Source organism: Brachionichthys hirsutus, unplaced genomic scaffold (assembly GCF_040956055.1).
Source record: "Brachionichthys hirsutus isolate HB-005 unplaced genomic scaffold, CSIRO-AGI_Bhir_v1 contig_218, whole genome shotgun sequence".
Lineage (NCBI taxonomy): Eukaryota > Metazoa > Chordata > Actinopteri > Lophiiformes > Brachionichthyidae > Brachionichthys > Brachionichthys hirsutus.
This window is the reverse complement of record NW_027180522.1, coordinates 44,007-63,833: the sequence shown is the minus strand read 5'-3', so window position 1 is coordinate 63,833 and position 19,827 is coordinate 44,007. Positions and strand designations below refer to the sequence as shown.

The window sequence follows — 19,827 nt, the reverse complement described above, 5'->3', positions numbered from 1 at the left end:
ACAGAACAACAAATCATGTTCAAGGTAAAACCGTTTTGATAGATGTAAAAAATATGCACAAAAAAGGAGCCAGCAGTACTTTTGTAACATCTCAAGAATGTGTCTCCACTACTTCATCCTGACCAGCTTCTTTGATCTGTGAAAGTCAGAGAGTGTTGAAGCCGCTGGCTCATCCTACTCGGTATTATCCCAAAGAGAATCCCATAAGAAAAAAACCTCTTGTTGTTTTCATAATAAAATACAATATGACAAATTCAAGGTTATTGATTGTTCCACTGTGATGTTCTACACAGAGGTCTGAACAGAATCCCTGCACTATAATATTAAAAAAGTTGTGCATGCAAAACGCTTGCAAATGAACATTTAATAACAGAATCAAGGTCACACAAGGTCAAACACAAAGCTGTGTATTGAGGACTAACAGAAAGGAAATAAAATGAATAGCTGTACAGAAAACTTAAACTCCACTGTGTACGGTACTTATATTTTCATATAAAACACACATTCAAAGATTTCTAAATAATAAGGTGCACATGCTACGACGACAATACTTATCTGAACAGCTGATCATGTCGAAGACTGTGAAAACAGTATTAAATAACACAACAAATACAATATTTAAACATTTTCAGCAACAACTTACTATTGATAATAATTTCATAACAGATGTAACACATTTTGTTTCACTTGCTAGGGAAAATGGGGCTACTGTTGCTAAATAGATGTCAAGCAATATATAAATACTGATTATAATAAGAGAATGAAGAATCAAAGACTTTCATTACAAATGTCCATCAACCGTATTGCCATACAAAAGATTGGCTGAAGCGTTTGGCATGTCATCTAACTCAATATCAGAATATGTTGAGCGAGAGAGAGAGTTTCTGCATTCATATCTGCAGTTGGCATCAACTTTTTATGAGTGTGTTGACATGAGTTCTAATAATTCAAAACGATATCATCTATACCTATATGGCGTCTTTTACATCAGCCTTTGACGCTTTGGGTTCGGCTGGCATTGCTTCCAGTCGTCATTCAAGAAATATTCCTGATTGGGGACACGGCGATCCAACAGTAAAACTTCACAGGAATTAATTTATGAATGTGAACACACCCAGGCTGTGTTTGAATGAAAATAGATTTTGACCTTATTTTATAAACAAAGCAAAGGTAACTTAAAAAATCCCTTCTTAGATCCGTCTGATTTCCACAGGATGCAAGCCATGCCATCTTTTAGGCCTCATTGCAACAACACGACAAAAGCGCCCCATTTTCTCAGGAGAGGACAGTTAGGACTACATTTCCCTTGGTCTTCTTCAGGATGTCCACAGCCTCAGCGTGAGTCACGCCCTCCAGACAGTGTCCGTTCACAGCAATGATCTGATCCCCGCTCTTCAGCCTGCCGTCCTCTATGGCCGCCCCCTGCAGAGCACATAAGCTAGTTTATCAGCATGTGCGGTGCAGATGTAACCAGTTTAACCTTCACGACTGAATTAACAATGGCTCTAAAGTCGTGCTGCTAAAAAAACCTCCTGCTTCTTCTTTGTGACATTTTCTCTTTTGCACGAGCTCTCTGTTGCACGGAAATCACATCTCTAAATCCCGGAATGCACCGTGATCTCCTCGCAGGTGTCCCTCCCCTCTCACCTTGTTGAAAACCGTTTTGATGTAGATCGGCAGGTCTCCGTGAGGGCTTCCAAACCCACCCACGATGCTGAAGCCCAGGCCCGAGGAACCTCTCTCGAGAGTGATGGTCTTATACATGCGAGCGCTGCGGGAATACAGTACGAAACAATGTGTCTCTGGGCATGATAGTGTTCAGAGAGCAAGCGCTGGTCCGGGAGTTTGATAAGTGAAACTGATTCTCACTGGAGGTTGTTGTGAAGGCAAGGCAGGCTGCTGGGCTGGCAAGACAACAGGGCATGGGCATCACTGTTGTCCTTTATGTTAGACCCACCAGAATCTGCTGCCACCTAGAAACACACATACACACAGAGATAGTTAATTATTTTATTCCCAAAGTTGTGGTTTCTAATAATTAATTTGGTTCCCTCAAAATAATTAAAGTATTTCCAAAAAACTCATCATTAAAAAAGCAGAACAAAATCTTTTGTCTCACACTCTGCTCACATGATCATCCAAAGACAATGAAATGCTCTGCTCATAATTTTTTATTCAAAATTAAATTCTTGAGGATCTTTCGTGCCCGAGAGAAAGCTGATATCTGTACATTTACTGCCTTCCTCTCACAATATTGGATGGAGACTGATGAAACAGGAATGTAGTACTCCACAGATGTTATTCTCTGTAACAGTACCTGCAGACTGATGGTTCCGGTGATGTTCTCCAGCAGGTCTTCAGCTTGAACATGAGTCATTCCCAACACAGACACATCATTGATACTGAGGATGAAGTCTCCTCTCTGATTAAAACACACATACACAAGTGCAAATGCAATATATACATATACTGTATACACATATAGTTTTGACATTATTCACTGCAGATAACCATCTCTCTGTAAAAAAACCCAAAACATAACTGTTACTCAACTTGACATCTGTAAATTAAAAGTGCAATAATATTTTTAAAGAATAGAAATGGTAAGAATTAAGAGTGACAGTAGGTCAGGGCTCATGATGTGATTACAGGAACAGACTTGTCCCCACGATGCCATAAATTCAGTCAAGTCCAGGCTCACACTCTTCACCTGCAATTGCTGTGTTTTGGCAGCGAGTCCACTGGTAACCATGGCAGCAATAAAAAGAGGTATGTTGTCATGGGGACTGTCCACTCCTCCTGCGAGACTGATGCCCAGGGAATCGCGTGGACCCTGTAGTGATATGACACACACACACGGCACTAAAACGTGAAGAAATACTCAAAAGTAATAAAAAAATGCATCTCAAAGTCAAAAATACTATTTTTTATGTTAAAAATTTCATGCTTTACCTTTTGTATTATTACTTTTCTGATGCCAGCGTATAACTGAGATGCTGTGGGAGTGGAAGGGAAATAGACATTCACATACACGAAATTGGGAAATGCGAACAGCATTCTCTTTACTCAGAGTAAATAAAAAAACAGGATAAATGATGTGCAGGATGTATTTTTGTAAAATCAACATGAAGACCACTTACAGAAACATCCTGTTTTGCTATCAGTCTCCCTCTGGTGGTCGATGGAAGCATCAGATCTCCTTGTGGGTGTCAGGGTTGAACAGTCAGAGTCTTCGCTCTGGATAAAACACAACTTAAAGTACTCCTAGGTTCACAAAGTGTTTTTGTTAAAAAAAAAACAAATAGTTGAACTGCTGAAAATTCTAAAATAATGCAAAAAAAGGTAACAAATTCTGATCTCTCAATGCTGTAGATGTGACTAAATCAGAATTGAGTAGATAATCATAGTTTACCTGACTCCGATGTGTGTACTCAAGCCCAGCTTTAAAGCGAGCCACTTCCAGGTGGACCACTCCCCTGCAACTCTGACAGAAAAACAACATTTTTGGCATTTGATAATGAGCCATAAAAACCTTGAACTTAACTTAACATGGCATGAACGTGTCAAACCTGCAGTCTTCTCTGTGCATGCTCCTGGGATGCTGTACGGATATCCTCTCCATTGATTGACAGAAGTTGGTCACCTAGCAATAGCCTGCCATCTGAATCTGCTACGCCTCCTCTGATGATGTCTGACACAAATACGCCTGTGTCGTCACTGTCAGAAGGAGACAGAGGTCAAAGCCACAGTTCAGTGAATTCTGTGAACTGTAAGCATTCAGTTTTGCATGATCACACCTGAGTGCATAAAAACATGAGGCAACTTTGAATTCTGCAACATTTGACTTCACTGCACCTAACCTGCCTAATCCTACGGCCAGGTTCTCTAAGCTTTACTGACATGAGTCTAGTTACAAATACAGAAACAGCCTTTTAACTTAACAATGGCATCACACCAAAACATCACTTTACTTTTAAGATATTGCCACACAAACACATTTCCTGGCCGTGAACCTCAAAAATGAAGATACACTAATTAAAGTTAAGCGTTTTTTTCCCCCTCTGAAGTAAGTCTGAGAGAATACTAATGGCATTAACTCTTCAAAAATGTCAAAAATGTCTTCTACATAAAAATGAAGTAATTTGTGCAATGCATCAAAGTAAACATCTAACTGCAGTATAGTATAATTTGGTCAGACTTGTATATGTGAAGGTTCTAGACTTGTTTTATTTCAGAAACACCTCTTTCCCACAGTCATGAATCCCGGCCCCTCTTCTGGATGAGGCTTCAGCTCCACACTGAAAACATCCCACAGGTCTTCCTCCCTGTAAGCTTCCTGGTGCCTGAAGACACATAGGCGAACACGCTGCGTGGTAAGGCGCAGCACACTGCTGGCTTCACCGTGAGTGGCCTGCCGCAGGTCTATATCATTTACCTGAGAGAGAGTGAGAAACATGGACACAGTTCAGGGGGGGGGGGGGGGGACTGGGATTAGATGAGATTGGCGTTGGACCTGATGCTCAGGGTAGGCACCATGGAGCAAGCATCCGTTATCTGGTCCACCTAAAAAAAGTCTATTTTTGCTTTCATGCATGGGTCCAATGAAAAGATTTGCCAACAGTGACCTGACTGCTAGCATTTAAAAGACAATGTTGAATATTTGCAACAGTAATTACAGTGGAACCTCGACTCTCGAACATAATTCGTTCCGTAATGCTGTTCGAAAACCACTTTGTTCGAAAACAGAAACTCTATTTCCCATAAGAAATAATGGAAACTAGATTAATCCATTCCAAGGCACCAGATAAATGCCAATTTACACGCCTACGGTTATATTAATATGTAACTACATGTAGCTAAATAACAGATAACAAATAAAAGTGTAAACAGTATTAAAAACTAAAACATAGTAGAAGTTAATTTAACACAATTCTGTACCATTTACATACCGTTTTGGTATTACTGCTGCCTTTCTTTGGCTCCATGACTAAGGGCTAATATACAAACTTCATTTTTGATATGACAACTAAATGAATACTTATACTTATATTATGGTATCAATATGCTTGTGTGTACCCATAATACCTCTAATATCTCGTCTCCAGCCTGAAGTCTTCCATCTCTCTGAGCTGCTCCTCCATCATTTACCTCATGGATTATTACTGCCCCCTAGTGGTATAATCAGAAATCCCTATATTACCAACTATAAAATATACAGTATTGCACTTCTCAGTATTTCAAACAAACGAAATGCTATAGAATGTGAAAATGAAAAATACCAACCTACATTGCCAAATTTGGTTATTATAAAAGATTCATAACAAATGTCCCTTCTCCTAAAAGCGTCATAAAATTTTTATGTCAAATATCAACTGACTCTCACCAGCAGAGAATCACATCCTCCTACGATGCTGAGGCCTAGGCCTGTATTCCCTTTGGAAATCTCTATGGTGGATTCCCTACCAGCCACAACTGGGCAACTCAGGGGGTCAGAAGATGTGGAAGACTGTTCCATGTGACAAGTCGGCATGGTCTTGAGGGATGAAGGTGAGGAAGGGGAGGAGAGAGGGGCGTTTGAGGAGGAGGAGGCAGAAGTTTGAGAGCTGGGTAATGAAGGAGATGATGGGAGACTTGGGGAGTGACTGATGGAGAGCTTGACGGCGACTCTGTGTTTGAGAATCAACCTGGACACCTGAATAAAGAGAAGACAAGTGAGAATCAGACCACTGAATCAGTTTGACCCGGAAATTCACATTGTGCTCATGTTTGTAACCTGGTCGACTGATAGTCCTGCAACTGGTTCATCACCCACTGCTATTATTCTGTCTCCAACCTTCACCCTTCCATCCTGGATACAAACAGAGACACCATCGCTTCAGTCTTAGCTGAAGAGAAAATTAGGCGATGCATCATAATTAGTTTGATAGTTAACAAAGAATACAATTATTTCAGAAATGGTGGTTCTGATCACCCCACAATCTGTCGGTATGTCTATCTGACAGACAGACATATTGATCTCTATATATTATGAAGGGGATACAATAAGTCAGAGGAGCAAAATGCATTTCAGTGCAAATCAAAACACACCCTCTGGACAAATCTCTGATGAACTGTAGTCTGGAGCCCGACATGAACGCTTCTGAGAACATGACAACACTTTCAAACACAACAACCATCATCTCAGAATTAATGCACTTTAGATACCACCAGAAATATACAAGTAAAGAGACGAGACTCAACGCATCACGGTTCACGACTGCCTCTCTTGTACAGTAATGCGGTGCTCTCACGGTGCTAAGTGATAGCAAGGCTCGGATGAAATTCAATGCAACCTGTGTAGTACTTCCATGTCATCCAAGAGCATGTGTCAAGTTAGCAGCCAAGTCTGCTCAAGGGCCAGAATCTTTCTAAGCAGAAAAGTAAGGGGACCGGACTTAAAAAAAAAAAAAAAAAAGTATTCTTCCCAAGTATAATTCAGGCCAAATTAGGTGATTATTGTTCAGTTCAACGAATGAACGACTCCTTATCTCAGCGAAACGTCTACTTCTGGAACTCAGAGAGCAAAGGAAAATACTAATTTGAGACTCAATACAACAGTTGGCCTATTAAAATAAACACAAATGACACCTCTTGTGACCCATAGACATGGCTAATGATCCTCTGATAACTCTGGGGTAGCTCCTCTAGTTTGGCCCAGGTGCTACCATTAGCTCTGTGCGATGGCCAGTCTGGGAGTCAGACGTTTTAATGCTGGGTCCATGAAGGAGCGAGTATGGGGCTGGGGAATAATCAGATTATGCTTCTTGACATTTTTCCAGGGTTTAACAAGCTAATTTATCACTTTCCAGACAGACCGGGCCTTCTCCACTGGTGAGTAATGTTAGATATGCGCACTTTGTGGACGTATTAATATTTAGGTTTATTAATATTTTATTCTGCACACCTCCCAGAAGAGGAATGATTGGGATCAAATGCAGTGGAGGAAATTACCAAAGTACATTAATCCACTACGTCAACCTTTGCTAGGTATCCTTATTTTATGATAATAGTGAACGTAAAATATATGACAGAAAGTTATTTAAATGCAAGGCTCCAATTTATGAGGCTAAAACAATAAAAGCTTCAAGCACCTTAATGCATCAGCAATAAAAATAATACAATCATATGAACACTCTGTCAAGAGCCACTCTATTCCCATCAAGTACACGCTGACACTCAAGTCGCCTTCACACCAGAGCTGCTTGGTCCGTTTCAATCAGATCTTCCCAGTCAGGACCCAAACTAGGATCTGAACCCAAATGCATGACCCAAAGGAAAGTTAAATTCAGTAAGTTTTACTAACAAAGTATCAACAGAAAATCACTCTCGGAGAGGAAGATAACTATGACCCTGAAACTGAGCAAAGTCATAAATCATCAATGGCAAAGTGACAAAGAAAATCAGACAAAGTATCAAAATCCAAATCTCACTTCTCATGACATGACTTCGCTGGGTCAAACCGCTCAAGACGGACTGGCACAGGCCAAAGGGAGACACAAACAATTTATGCATGAGGCAGGGGAACACACGTGGAACCAATCAGGGCGGGATTGACACTCACACAAAGGGAGGAAGTCGGGGTCTGAAAAGAGGGAGGATGGATGAGTGCCAAACTAAAACAGGAAGTGGGAGAAACACATAGACACAAGACAAAATATAACCTAACATGACTTCCTGGACATGACAGTCGGCTTCGTTTGGGCAGGTATGAAAGCTCATCCGTACTCTGGTGTGGACAAAACAAGCGAACTCTTGTCCGCCTGAAAATGTGGGTCTCGGTTCACTTGCAAGTGAATCCTGGTTCGGTTCTTATGCGGTGTGAAAGCTCACCGTACCAAACACAGGACCAAATGTACGTAGTAACGCTATACGCAGTGCATCTAGGGTAGAGGAAGTACAGCATGGGAGAGGGAGGGATTTCCCCTCCTACTTCGTCCAATGACGATAATGATGATGTAATACCTTAAAGGCCGTGCCATGGTGAATCAGGGACCTAACCACCACTCCTTCCCTGGACTCCTCCTCTGCCAGGCTGAGGCCGAGACCTTTGAGATCCTGGAGGGAGAATGGGAAAAAAAAGCAGACCGTCTAACTGTGGATGAAGAGTTAATGATACGGCCTGTTGAGCTGCTTAATAGATAACCTGAGGTAGGGTGATGTTCTGAGTGTCTCTGGATAATCCCCCAGAGTCCGTTTGGGAGTCGTCTGTGTCCTCGTGACCGGTCCTGCTGTCTTGGGTAAGAGGATGGCCAGCTTCTTTATTTCTAAACAAACAAAGCCACATCAGATTTCATCTGGATGTTTTCTATCATTCCCAGCATCCTGTTTTAGTGCAGGTTTGGAGGAAATGTAAATGCCATCAGCAAATCGCTCAGCATGTCCGACCTGATGAGAACTAGCTTGACTTTAGATGGAGCGTTATTGATGATGGTGGAGGCATTTTGGTGACTCCTGCCATACAAGATCTGTCCATTGATCTGGAAGAAAAATCAGGTCATGAATCTCCTCACCGATCCTTCTTTTTCCCATCCATCTCCACATTCATCTGCCATCTTCTGTCATCCACTTCTGTCTCCCCTCCCCCTCTCAGGCGCACCTCTGCCCCAGTTCTCCTCATCATCTCTGGTTCTCGCAAAAAAAAAAAAATCCAGCTCTGCACCATCCTTCAAATGGTGATTTGTGCGATAAATCTACCGTGCAGGTCCTCAACAATCGACTCATCAAAGCCGCCTACCCACAACCTTCTGCTCTCCTTATTCCGATCTTGATCTCAACCCAATTTTTGTAACTTTGTCTCTGTAGAAACTCCAAAAACCTTTTTTTGGTCTCTACGATCAACCATCCATTACTCTAAACCCTCCTCCCACATTCTCACTTGCTGTTCAAATCCAATATCTTCCTCACCTCCAATAGCTCGTCTCCTGCCCTTATCCTCCCGTCCAAACCAGCAGGTCCCTGAGGGTCTACGTCAGCCACGTAGATGCTCATCCTGGCCCTGGATCCATCCCTGTTCCCTGTGAGGCTGATTCCTAGACCACGAGCAGCAGTGTCCTTCTCCAGTTCGATCACGTGGAGTTTCCCGGCCAGGCTGCCATAACGCTGAAGCATCTTTTCTAGGAGAGACAGAGTTAACAAACAAGATGCTGTTAGCTAGCAGACGTTCTGATGGGCACGCCAAAGAGTGGAAGTGTGGAACGTTCTGATTGACACGTCGTGTGGAGATGAAACGGCGCAGCCTGGTAAGTGTGTGTTGCTGCATTTTGTCTGGTGAGGATGATGTCAGTCACGCTGACAGAAGGGTGAAGAATGCCTGTGTTTCTGCACCACTTGTGTGTGCATGCTTGTGCCCAAGGAGAAGATGTGTGTGTGTGTGTGTGTGTACGTGTACTGTATGACTAAAATATATGCTGTGTTTGTTAACTACTGTGTGTGAATGTGTGCGTGTCTACGTGTGCGTATTTACTTATGCACACAAATATGATTAAAAGTCATATATGTGGTGGTCAAAGAAGCAAAATATTTCTGTCGCACTTTGGATGACTGTTTTCCACTTGTGGATCCCTATATATTCTTTATTTGTATCCATGCTGGTAAAGCATTTTACAGATTCTTGCTGCTTAACACTATTTTGCTGACTTACGCGCTTAGATTTCAAGGTTGCGTGGCTCCAGCTGCGACTCCCACTTAAGATCCATGGGTTTCCTTGTTCTCTTTATTTCCCTTGTGTCTGCCCACCTCCCTGTCTGTGATTATGTGTATGCATTTGCACTGCTTCCTGCTCCCCTGCGGCTGGGAAATCTCCACACCCATCTGCAATAACCTCATCCGCCCTATAATAAACACGCTATTTACCGGATGGTGCCACCTGACTCATGCCCACTTTTTTTTTTCCTTCTGTGTGGCTTTCTTTCCTGGATTGCCAGGACCGGTTCGTGAGCCCATGCCACTCCAGCCAACGGCCTCGAGCCTCTGCCTAACTCAGCAACGCATTGCTCCTCAAAGCCTTTCAGCTCCCTGCCTCGATCAGCCACGGAAACAAATAAACCTTTTGCTCAAACTCATCCTCTGTGTCTTTGTTTGCTTTTGCTGTACCTCAAGGATTGGCACAAGGGGGCTTTGATGCACAACACTGGATGTAAACAGAAACTTTGTTTGCAATAAAACTCCACAGGGCATTATCACTACTGTATGTACACAGAGTAAACTAAAGAAAGACTATAAGAAGAAAAACATTATTTTTTGGCCCAAGAGGAGAATAAAATCCTTTCCCATTTTTGTTTTCTTTTTCCAGGAGGTAATGCATTCTCATCCTGGACCAGGCCAATTGGCTTATCATCCATGGATGGATGGATGGATGGATGGACAGAATAAGTCTGATGACAAGATCATTGGTGGACCCTTCGACAATGTTTTGAAAAGTCTGTGTCACTTGTGAATTTGAGACACTCGTTTTTATTTGAACATTACACTTTTCTAACGAATGGAACTACAACATAATGATACAGGATCACTGCGCGATGAAGACTCACTCATGCAGGTATCATCCTCATCTTCAGCTGAAGCTGCGAGCGGCGTTGCTGCAGTTATGGGGCGTTCCCCATCCGTTTTCTCCAATGTCAGCAAAGGCACCTTGGGAGAGGTTTTGCATTATTGAACAGGCAGAGTTGGAGATGCCTCAGGGGTCCTTACAGGCATGAGATGGACTACCCCTGGGGCTTGTTCAGTGTGCTTGATGTAGCGGTGAGAAAAACTGACAAACAGGATGAATTAATGAGCACAGCTTTAATGCCGGCTAAAAATAACATGAAAGATGACCAGGAACATGCATTTTTGTTGTTGTTGTTGTAACAAACATGCACAGAAAAATAACTTCAAAAGAAAGTGCAGTCTATTTAGAGAGTTACGCCTTTCCGCCTAAAGAGAAAAAGAATGGGTCTAAACAACAAGGTAGCTGCAGGGGACTTTGAACTGTAAGGCTTCTCTCGATAAATATGCACCTTAATTAAAATGTTGGGAGGTTGGAATAGTGCAAATGCTAATACAAGGCTGTTTTTCAGATGTTCCCATGATAACACACACACACACACATGCACACAAAACAATTTACCAACCTTAAAAGGGGTGGGAGTGAAGGGGTTTGTGGGGGAGAGACTAAGGAACAGACCACTGAGAGTCTCTGCTTCCTTCCAACATAAGGGAAAACACATATGGCCATCAATACAGCAGCGCACCCCTCAAATCGCCCTAAAAAGCTTCGCCGTTCTTTCTGACATACCGTGTGGGTTTTAATGACTCACCTCTCTATGTATACCATAGTGTATATATAAAACATTCTCTACGCACTACAGTCGTACACATCCAAAAATCAGGAACAAAGTGGGAACAAAACCTGAGAAAAATGATTTCTTAACGTCCACTCATATGGAATCTGAAGGCATCAAAGGCTTGCAGAAGTAGCTATGGTGCACGACATGTTTCAGAGCAGAGCTTTTTCTGATCTTATCCTATCGTCTGTTGGTAGAATTTAAACCGAATGTTATGTATTAAGTTAGTTCAATGGTACCTTGCTGCTGTGTGAGCTGGGCCGTGGTGTCGGACTGAGTCTCTTATGGTTGGGAAGCATAGGAGCCTGTGGGCGAAATATAAGACGCAGAATAGACAGATGAGTATCTCTGTAGCGGTGAAACACAGATGATGAAAATGCCCCCATTGTTCTACGATGCTAGATTTTTTTTATTTTATTTAGAAAAATATACTTTTGTTCAGTGTGTTGCGAGTCCAGAGGACATATTGTAATGTCACAAACTCCCACACACACACACACACACACCTCAGCTGGAAAGTCTGATGGGATTTTTCTACGGAATATACAGCTGCACCTTCCCTTTGCACTTGTTGATTATTGAAATTCAATGATAAGAGAACATAAAGCCTGAAGAGATTTAAATGCTAGACATCAAGATGTCTGTACATCTGCATATCATTTCACAGTACCGGTACATAAAAAAAGCAGCTGAAATGTGAAATGTGTTTTTCCTATGGCACAGTACCTGAGATCGCTGCTGTCCTGATTGGACCAGGAAGATCACAGCATCTCCAGCATTGCGGATGGCATCCACTGCCTGCTCATGGCTGGCGTCTCGCAGGTCCACACCACAAACCTTGACCAATTTAACACAGAGAGAAAAATATCATAAAAAAATAATGTCTGTCTGAAGCTTTTATTTAAAGGGAAGTTGAAATATCTGGGTGGATAAAATCGAGCGGAATGTCTGTATGTGGGATACTCTAATGAAATAACCTGGGAAAATAACGATATGCAATCGATGTGTCAAACTCTAATGTAGATAAGAGCTGGAGTGAATAGCATTTTTGTGGGTATTAGAGTTGCATTATTGTTATTGTTGCATTAATATAACACATTTGCACCATGATGAATGATGTAAAATGAATAGCAGAATCCTCTGTCCTGTTAAATTTAAAACTATAGCCTTCAGGTTTTTTTCTGTGCCGCAATAGAAACCTTTGAATTGCTGACAAAGAAATCACTCATGTACCAATTTAACACACAATAAGGAACTCACCTGTACGGCCCCTGCTGCTCAACATAATTTAAAAACGCATTACAGCCTGCAGAGACCAGCAGAGGCAGAGTAAAAGACCCAGTGAGGGTCTTTAAATAGAATTACATATAGTTTTGAATGGGTGGCCGATTGTGTGTATACACTAATTTGAACGTCCCACGTTACTAATGAACGGATCAGGCAGCTTCCACTTTGATTTATGGAAGGTGCTGCTCATTAGCTAATAGACAACCTGTCAACCAGTGAGTCACGGATTTAGTCGGATATAATAAATCTTCACATATCCATCACCATTCTGCCGCCGTGGGTGGGATATTTAAGCAGTAAAACTTACAAGTGTTGGTAAAACTAACAGGACAGAAAAAAAAATCTCTGAAATGAATGTTCTGAGATAGCTCTGATTTATCAGGAAAATAAATGATTTACTCCAAACAATTTCACCGCGGGACCCTGGAATGTGTGTGTAAATCTTTTAATTATCGCCCCTGTGTGATTGGATACACACAAGAGTATGCATCATCTATGACTACTTATAAACACACACACACACCTCTAGTATCCTGTCTCCCGTCTGGAGGGTGCCATTCCGTGCTGCCGGGCTGCCTGGGCTGATGTTCTTGATGAACACTCCTCTCATCATATCTCCACTGCTCAACCTCCGACCCATACCTCTGCCTCCCATGATGCTGATGCCCAAGGACTGGCCCGGTTCTCGAGCCAATCGCACTCTGGACCATGAATAAAAGGAACACACAAAAATTGTGACGCTGTGCACATTTTTCTTAGGAGTAGCAACCGTGATGATGAACTTTTGTATCCCTCGTGAGCGCCTCGGTTTGAAGCATTACTGCAGAAATGTGCATGAAGGAGAATTAATCCACAATTGTAGTTGTTTTTCTTCTTCTTTTAGTCTCCCTATATCCGCTGCTTAGGGCTGCAGATAAAGTTCTAGAATACACCTAGAACGCCTTCCAGGAAAAGACTCAAGGAAGCTCGTCTTTGTACGTAGTGCAGCTTATGTGATTTATCCAAGGGAGATGGATTCATTCATTTTCCAAAATCCAGGTCACAGGTATTGCTGGAGCTTAGCTTAGACAGTCATTCACACACACACTACCACACTCACACCTGTGGACAATCTAGCATAACCAGTTCACCGAATTTGCACATTTTTGGTGGTGACGAACTTCAAGTCGGATTTGAACCTGCAGTGTTCTTGCAGCGAGGCAACAGCGCTACTCACTGCACCACCGTGCTGCAGGGAAGCAGTCATAAATACAGGTCATGAAGGGAGCTGCTCGCTATCGGCCTAAGGAAAGCGATCATGCTGAGGCTTGTGCTGCGCTCCTCTCGCTGTGAACATAGTCTGAGCACACTGGGATTTTTGCTAAGTTGTTTCTGGCAGAGAAAGGATGAATTACATTTTGGGCAGTTTTGAAAAAAACAAAAAAAAATATGAAGAATCACTTATGTCAGTGATTTAACAACCTTCTGGGTTGATCCCAAGTCACCGAGGCAGGAGGATGGAACTCCTCTTCTCCCTCTGCTTTACCATCCGTCTGTAACTCCACCTCCTCCTCCTCCTCGTCCAGCTTTGGTGCTTTCCCATCCGCACTACTCTCGTTCTTTTTCTTTTCCACAATCGCTCCATCTTTTCTTGCTTCCTCCTTCTTCTTCTGAGGGGGACATTTTGGAATTTGCCAACTGATGTTGAGACAATATCCAAACAGAAAAATAAAGATGCAGTTTATGACTGAATAAAAAAATCCCTCTTAAATATTGACGGCTCTAAAATGTCCTTTTCATCAGCAGCTAACTGTGTGAGCACAAGTTTAATTTGATCATTATTCTGGAATTTATTCAGAACAAATATTAACTATACACTGCAAATGATGAAACGCTGCTGAAATGGGAGGGTTTGCTGTCTTACTCGACCTTTTGTGCTTCATAATGCGATCAAAATAATCAATGTATTGATCTCCTTCATCCAATAGATCAAATAATTGGCATCTTGCTGTGCATTGCTGTTCTTTCAAGTCCTGACACCCAACCCATGTGATTTGTTTTTTCTTTGGCCAGCAGTAATAAATGGATATACCCCTGACAACACACATTTTTCTCCAATGGAGGTCACTGTAAGGTAGCAGCTTTGTCTTTACGTGCATGTACAGATGATGCCTATGCATATATACAGCACGCACACTGTATATGTGTGCAGGAAAAAGGGAGAGAGAAGGAGAGGATTTTTCATGAATATACTTAACGGTGGAGGGCCGTAATAAGCCCATGGAGGTGAGTGATAGTGGTGCTATCTGTGAGACAGCAGCCTATAGCCAGTAAAGTTACAGAAGAGGGCAGAACAAATGGTTCCACCAGGGCTGAAAGAGAGCATCCAGGATCGAGGGATAGGACCAAGGCGGGGAAGGAGGGCGAAAATGAGGTAGAGAGAAAAAAAAAGGAAAATGACTGATGGTGGGAGAGATGAAAGACAGATGTAGACAAAAAGAGTCAAGAGAAAGGTCTAGCAGAGAGGGGGGGGGGGGACAAAGACAATATATTGAAAGATAAGAGTGAGGAAAGGGCTGCAGAGAGAAATGGGAGCAAGGGAGGAGAAAAGCAGAGGCACAAAGACGGAGTGAAAGCAGGGACAGACAGAAGTGAAACAATTCATTTTCGCTGACAGTCAGCACTGAGATCCATAAGCGAACGGCTAAATATAATTCAGCGATTCAACAGTCAGAGAGGCTTTTGCCTTTACCAGAGGAAAGAATGGAGAGGCGTACGGTGCGGAAGAGAAGTGCACTGAGCGGGCTGTGCACCAAAATGCATTGTTTCCTCATGAATGTGGTTAATTAAAGTTTCAGATAATAACTCAGATCATTAGCAACACTCAGGAGCTGCTGATAAATTCAATCTCTGATGTTTCACAGCAATAGCTGCTATAAAAATCAAACGCCTGAGGATAATGCATGAAACCAACTCACTTTCAGACAGAATGCGTAGCTTTGACTCTGTGGGAATTTTCTGCTGTGAAAATAACAGCCCATCCTAAAGCTTGAGCCTTGAAGTCTGATGATAATAATAAGACTCGTAATGATTTACCTGTGGATCTTACATTACCTTGAGTCCAAGGCCAGGGCCGTGCCAGGACCTCTGAAGGACGCGCTGAATGGAACAGAGGCTTTAACAGCTGGCTCGGAATGCGCAGTGTTAAATTTGACAGACGCGGCGTGGTTGAGGATGGATGAAGCCAGAGTTGGAGATGTAGCTCCGACCGGACCAAAGGACGTGACTGATGCCGAGGTCGGTTCTGGGATTGGTGGCGACGGTGATGGAGGGGAGCTGTCTTCACCGATGGAGCCCAGAAGGGGCAAACGCAGACGGGTGCGGTACTCCTCCACCTGATGGGCTGGGACATAACTGATGCTGAGAGGAGAGGAATATGGGAGAGATTGCTGCACAATCAATGAGTTTCAGCATCGATCAAACAGGACAACAAGGAAAGAGACAAATTGCACCTATGCAGTATAAACTGCAGCTCTGCTATTGAATCGGAGAATGAACCAACAGTATGGTTTAAATGAACAGTCCCACATTCAGGAAAATACTTCATTTCACTCTCCTTCAAGGGATAGAAGAATAAATATAAAGCCGCATTCCAGCTGCCGTTTAGCTTAGCTTATCTCAAAGATGAAGGAAGACGTGACTAACCTCGTTGCGTTCCCAAGTGATACTTTTCATACTATTTTTTTCTGGTTTAAAATGTCATCTAACTCTTGAGAATAGTGTGAATAAAACCTATTTCCAAAAAATATCAATCTGGGGGATCTGCTTTTCAGATATGCATCGCTAGAGTTTTTAAACACAACAAAGTTGACCTAAAAAAAAAAAGGTCGAAACTCTTTATGGGTGCATGCATCTGTGGCCTGTTGTGCGTATTCATATTGCTCCAGAGTTTTCTACTAACAAGCTTCCATAACATTGGACGCCTCTAGTTTTGCTTATTTAAATTAAAATATATTTCCCCTGCAGAAGACAGTCAAGCGCATAAACGACAACTTCCATTTACTGAGGATGCCGTCAATTTATTTAAGTGCTCTAAAATTAGAGATGTGTCCCACACCATTACCATTAAATTTGCACTCCATCTGGTAAAGAGTCAAATGGAAAATGAATCTTCAAGTTTAAGTGAGTGTCGCTCAAAGATTCTGCTCCTATGCAAGACTCTCTGAAACACAGCTTTTATTGTCGAAAAACGTGTTTTGCCTGGATCTGGCTCCAATACGGCAGAATTGATGTCACTTAACCGAAGGGCCAAGGACACCATTCCCCTCCTCACAGCAGGCAGTAGACATGCTGTTTAGAGCCCATTTATCTACTCTGTGATGGTAGCAGATTGAATGTGGAGGTCTTTTACACTAAACTGGTGTGACTGAGCCACGTGGACCGTTTGATAGTGACAAGCCCTCGCCTGCCTGTCGGACTCTGAGACTACCAAAGCAACTCAATCTGCCTGCATTCTGGCTTCGTTTGTTTGCAATGTTGTCTGGAGGAGGTAGAGTGAACATGTGTGTACGGGTGAATGTTTTAGTGTGTGTGTGTGTGTGGGCGCGTGCATAATGAAAGACACGATGCATGGATATGTTTGCAGATTGTGTGTGCATAAATGAGAGGCTCTTTAAAAACGCTCCTTTATTCAGAATCGCGCTGTTCAAGGTGAGGTGACTGATGAATTATTCAGGATATTTTCAGTCGCACGAAACATTTATTTTTGGAGGTTAGAAAGGTTGTGTGAGTGTGTTGGTGTGTGTGCCTGTAAAAGGCGGCGATGGCGAGGGAGTGGGTGTTTTGCTGGGCAGAGGCAGGGGGATAGGGCCAGTCAGCCAAACGAGCATTGTCACTGCGGAGCAATCACTGCTGATGTTAGATCAAGTAATACTTTACTTGGTTTCCCCTGGAGCAATTTTTTTTTACGTCATCATCCAATCTAATTTAACATGACTGCCGCTCTTCTGTCAGCCACAGCACTAAAAACAAAGTAGTAATGGAGCTCCAAAGTGAGGCAAGATCATTTATACTTAATGATACAGTGAAAGCCGAGTTTGTGACTGCCGGGAGGACATTTCTATATATTTATGATGCATATACACTCTCTCATCCGAGCCACAGAGTTGGTAAACATCTGCATCTAGAAAATGTGAGCAATATTCAGTAACGATTTTTTTTTCTGAACTCCCAAATGAGCTTTTTTAATTATCTCTTGATGAAAAGCTCAGTCTTTTCTCTTTCTCATTTTTCAAGGCCAGATTTGGCACACACACACACACACACACACACACACACCTACACACACAACTCTGTAATCTTCTGTCCAATGCAGGACCCTGTAATCTGTCATAAGTCATGTCTGCTAGATATTATGTGTCACATTTTAGCCACACACACACACTCTATCAGATATGTTATGTTTTGTTATCTTTGTTAAGATGAACTCTTAGACAAAGCTTTCTGTGCATATAGTTATAAAGAATTTATCCACCACAATAAAATGTATTCCATGTATTAATACATTCCATTCATTGAATGGTGATGCCTGTCCTTGGGGAAATCTCTCCCTTTGTTATCATGCTGCTTCATCCATAGCCTTTATCATTTGGCCAGGCAATCTCATGTAAATGCAACACCCACCTTCTGCAGGAGCAGATGTGCAATTAGCAAGAAAAAGATCAACACTAATCAGGTTGTGCAGGTTCTTTTTCACAGAAGACATTTTAACAAGTCAGGAACAAATGCAGGAGTAAATACTGGCAACGGAATTAACAATAACTGAATTACATTTAGCTCCTTTTTCAGGATAGGCTGCCATTTTACAGATCATGGCTTGTCTTGCTACACTTGAAACTTAATTGCAAGCAATAAAAATCATGTTGTAAAACATGTTGTAAATATTAAGTATTAGGTTTATATATATACACACAGTATATATATTTCTAAATAAAAAACCAAACCAATAATAATAAATATTCTGCTCTGTTTTTATAAACTCGCACTTTAGCAACAATATTTAATTCTGTGACTGTACTTTAGGGATAAATAATGATCTACAACGCAGGAATGTCAAGTTTCATGCAGCGTTTGAGCCCCTCCCTGCACAGAGGTGGCGGTACAGAGCTATTGGATGTAAGTTCATTGCTATTCACATGAGGTGATAGATCTGCTGTAGAAAGTGTGTAGAGATGGAGAGCGAGCGCTACACCATGATGAGACAGTATGGATCACCTTTCTTCTCTACATGTTGTAATGCGGTTGCTTGGCTCCTCACCTCATCTCTGGCCCTGTGACAGAGTGCCTGCGGAGCGCGGCCCTCGCCTTGGCGTTGGTCAGGTTGCAGGCAGCTTCTCCATTGATGGCTAAGATGGCATCCCCAACCCCCAGCCTCCCATCCTGGCTAACAGAGCCCCCCTGGACCACACTGCGCACGAGCATGCCTGAGCCATCCTTGATTGCACTCACCGTCATCCCTGCCAGCAGGCGCGCACACACCCACACCCACACACACACACACACACACACACACACAAGCACAGGTGAGTGGAGGGTTGGCTAAAGCTGCCGTGAATGCTTGCCAAATAGACAGAGGCGTAATCAGCATAATCAAGACAGACACTTGAGAGATTAGCACACAATCATGGCTGCACATGCTTGACATTTGCACAGCATGACCCTTCACACTCACACAAGATGCACAAACACGATTGCAATCACCAACACACAGGGTACAGGGCACAGGTGATTCAAGGGCTAACGCATGTCTGCTTTCCCCCGACTTTGGCATTATCAGACTGAATGCTAGGCCCATTACACACTTCATTAATGCAAACAGGCAAGCAGCAGCACACACACCCACCCACCCACACACACACACACACACACCTACGCACACATACGCTGCAGACAGGGAAGGCTTCAACAAATAATCCCGGTCAAGGTCATTACTTTACTACATTGCTATCTAATGGCGGATTCACATCCACAACACTATGGTCATATATAATTTGAAGTTGGTCAAAGAAATGACTTTGTGCTAATTCGTGATCAAATAAATAGTTTATTGCTTTTTGGTGTTACATTCAAATTACAATACAATCATAGTGCCTGGATTACAATCAGCTGAAGACACAGCTACCGACGCCGACTGGCAAAA

At 42.5% G+C, this 19,827-nt stretch overlaps 1 protein-coding gene across 1 annotated transcript in view; it reads right to left on the bottom strand.

Annotated features, from left to right (window-relative positions):
- Positions 1 to 1,275: 1,275 nt before the first annotated feature.
- Positions 1,276 to 19,827, bottom strand: part of LOC137915821 (multiple PDZ domain protein-like) — a 30,563-nt gene continuing 12,011 nt past the window's right edge. Inside the window, exons 20-43 of the mRNA XM_068758941.1 lie at positions 18,946 to 19,144; positions 15,744 to 16,049; positions 14,112 to 14,327; positions 13,174 to 13,351; positions 12,090 to 12,200; positions 11,603 to 11,668; positions 11,151 to 11,222; positions 10,569 to 10,668; positions 8,944 to 9,152; positions 8,425 to 8,516; positions 8,183 to 8,303; positions 5,774 to 5,848; positions 5,384 to 5,692; positions 5,086 to 5,169; positions 4,242 to 4,435; positions 3,570 to 3,717; positions 3,413 to 3,484; positions 3,147 to 3,264; positions 2,953 to 2,996; positions 2,711 to 2,833; positions 2,318 to 2,422; positions 1,958 to 1,973; positions 1,648 to 1,802; positions 1,276 to 1,422 (exon numbers count right to left, since the gene is read on the bottom strand). Coding sequence (XP_068615042.1) covers positions 1,276 to 1,422; positions 1,648 to 1,802; positions 1,958 to 1,973; positions 2,318 to 2,422; positions 2,711 to 2,833; positions 2,953 to 2,996; positions 3,147 to 3,264; positions 3,413 to 3,484; positions 3,570 to 3,717; positions 4,242 to 4,435; positions 5,086 to 5,169; positions 5,384 to 5,692; positions 5,774 to 5,848; positions 8,183 to 8,303; positions 8,425 to 8,516; positions 8,944 to 9,152; positions 10,569 to 10,668; positions 11,151 to 11,222; positions 11,603 to 11,668; positions 12,090 to 12,200; positions 13,174 to 13,351; positions 14,112 to 14,327; positions 15,744 to 16,049; positions 18,946 to 19,144 — 3,260 coding nt within the window. The remainder of the gene's footprint in view (positions 1,423 to 1,647; positions 1,803 to 1,957; positions 1,974 to 2,317; positions 2,423 to 2,710; positions 2,834 to 2,952; positions 2,997 to 3,146; positions 3,265 to 3,412; positions 3,485 to 3,569; positions 3,718 to 4,241; positions 4,436 to 5,085; positions 5,170 to 5,383; positions 5,693 to 5,773; positions 5,849 to 8,182; positions 8,304 to 8,424; positions 8,517 to 8,943; positions 9,153 to 10,568; positions 10,669 to 11,150; positions 11,223 to 11,602; positions 11,669 to 12,089; positions 12,201 to 13,173; positions 13,352 to 14,111; positions 14,328 to 15,743; positions 16,050 to 18,945; positions 19,145 to 19,827) is intronic.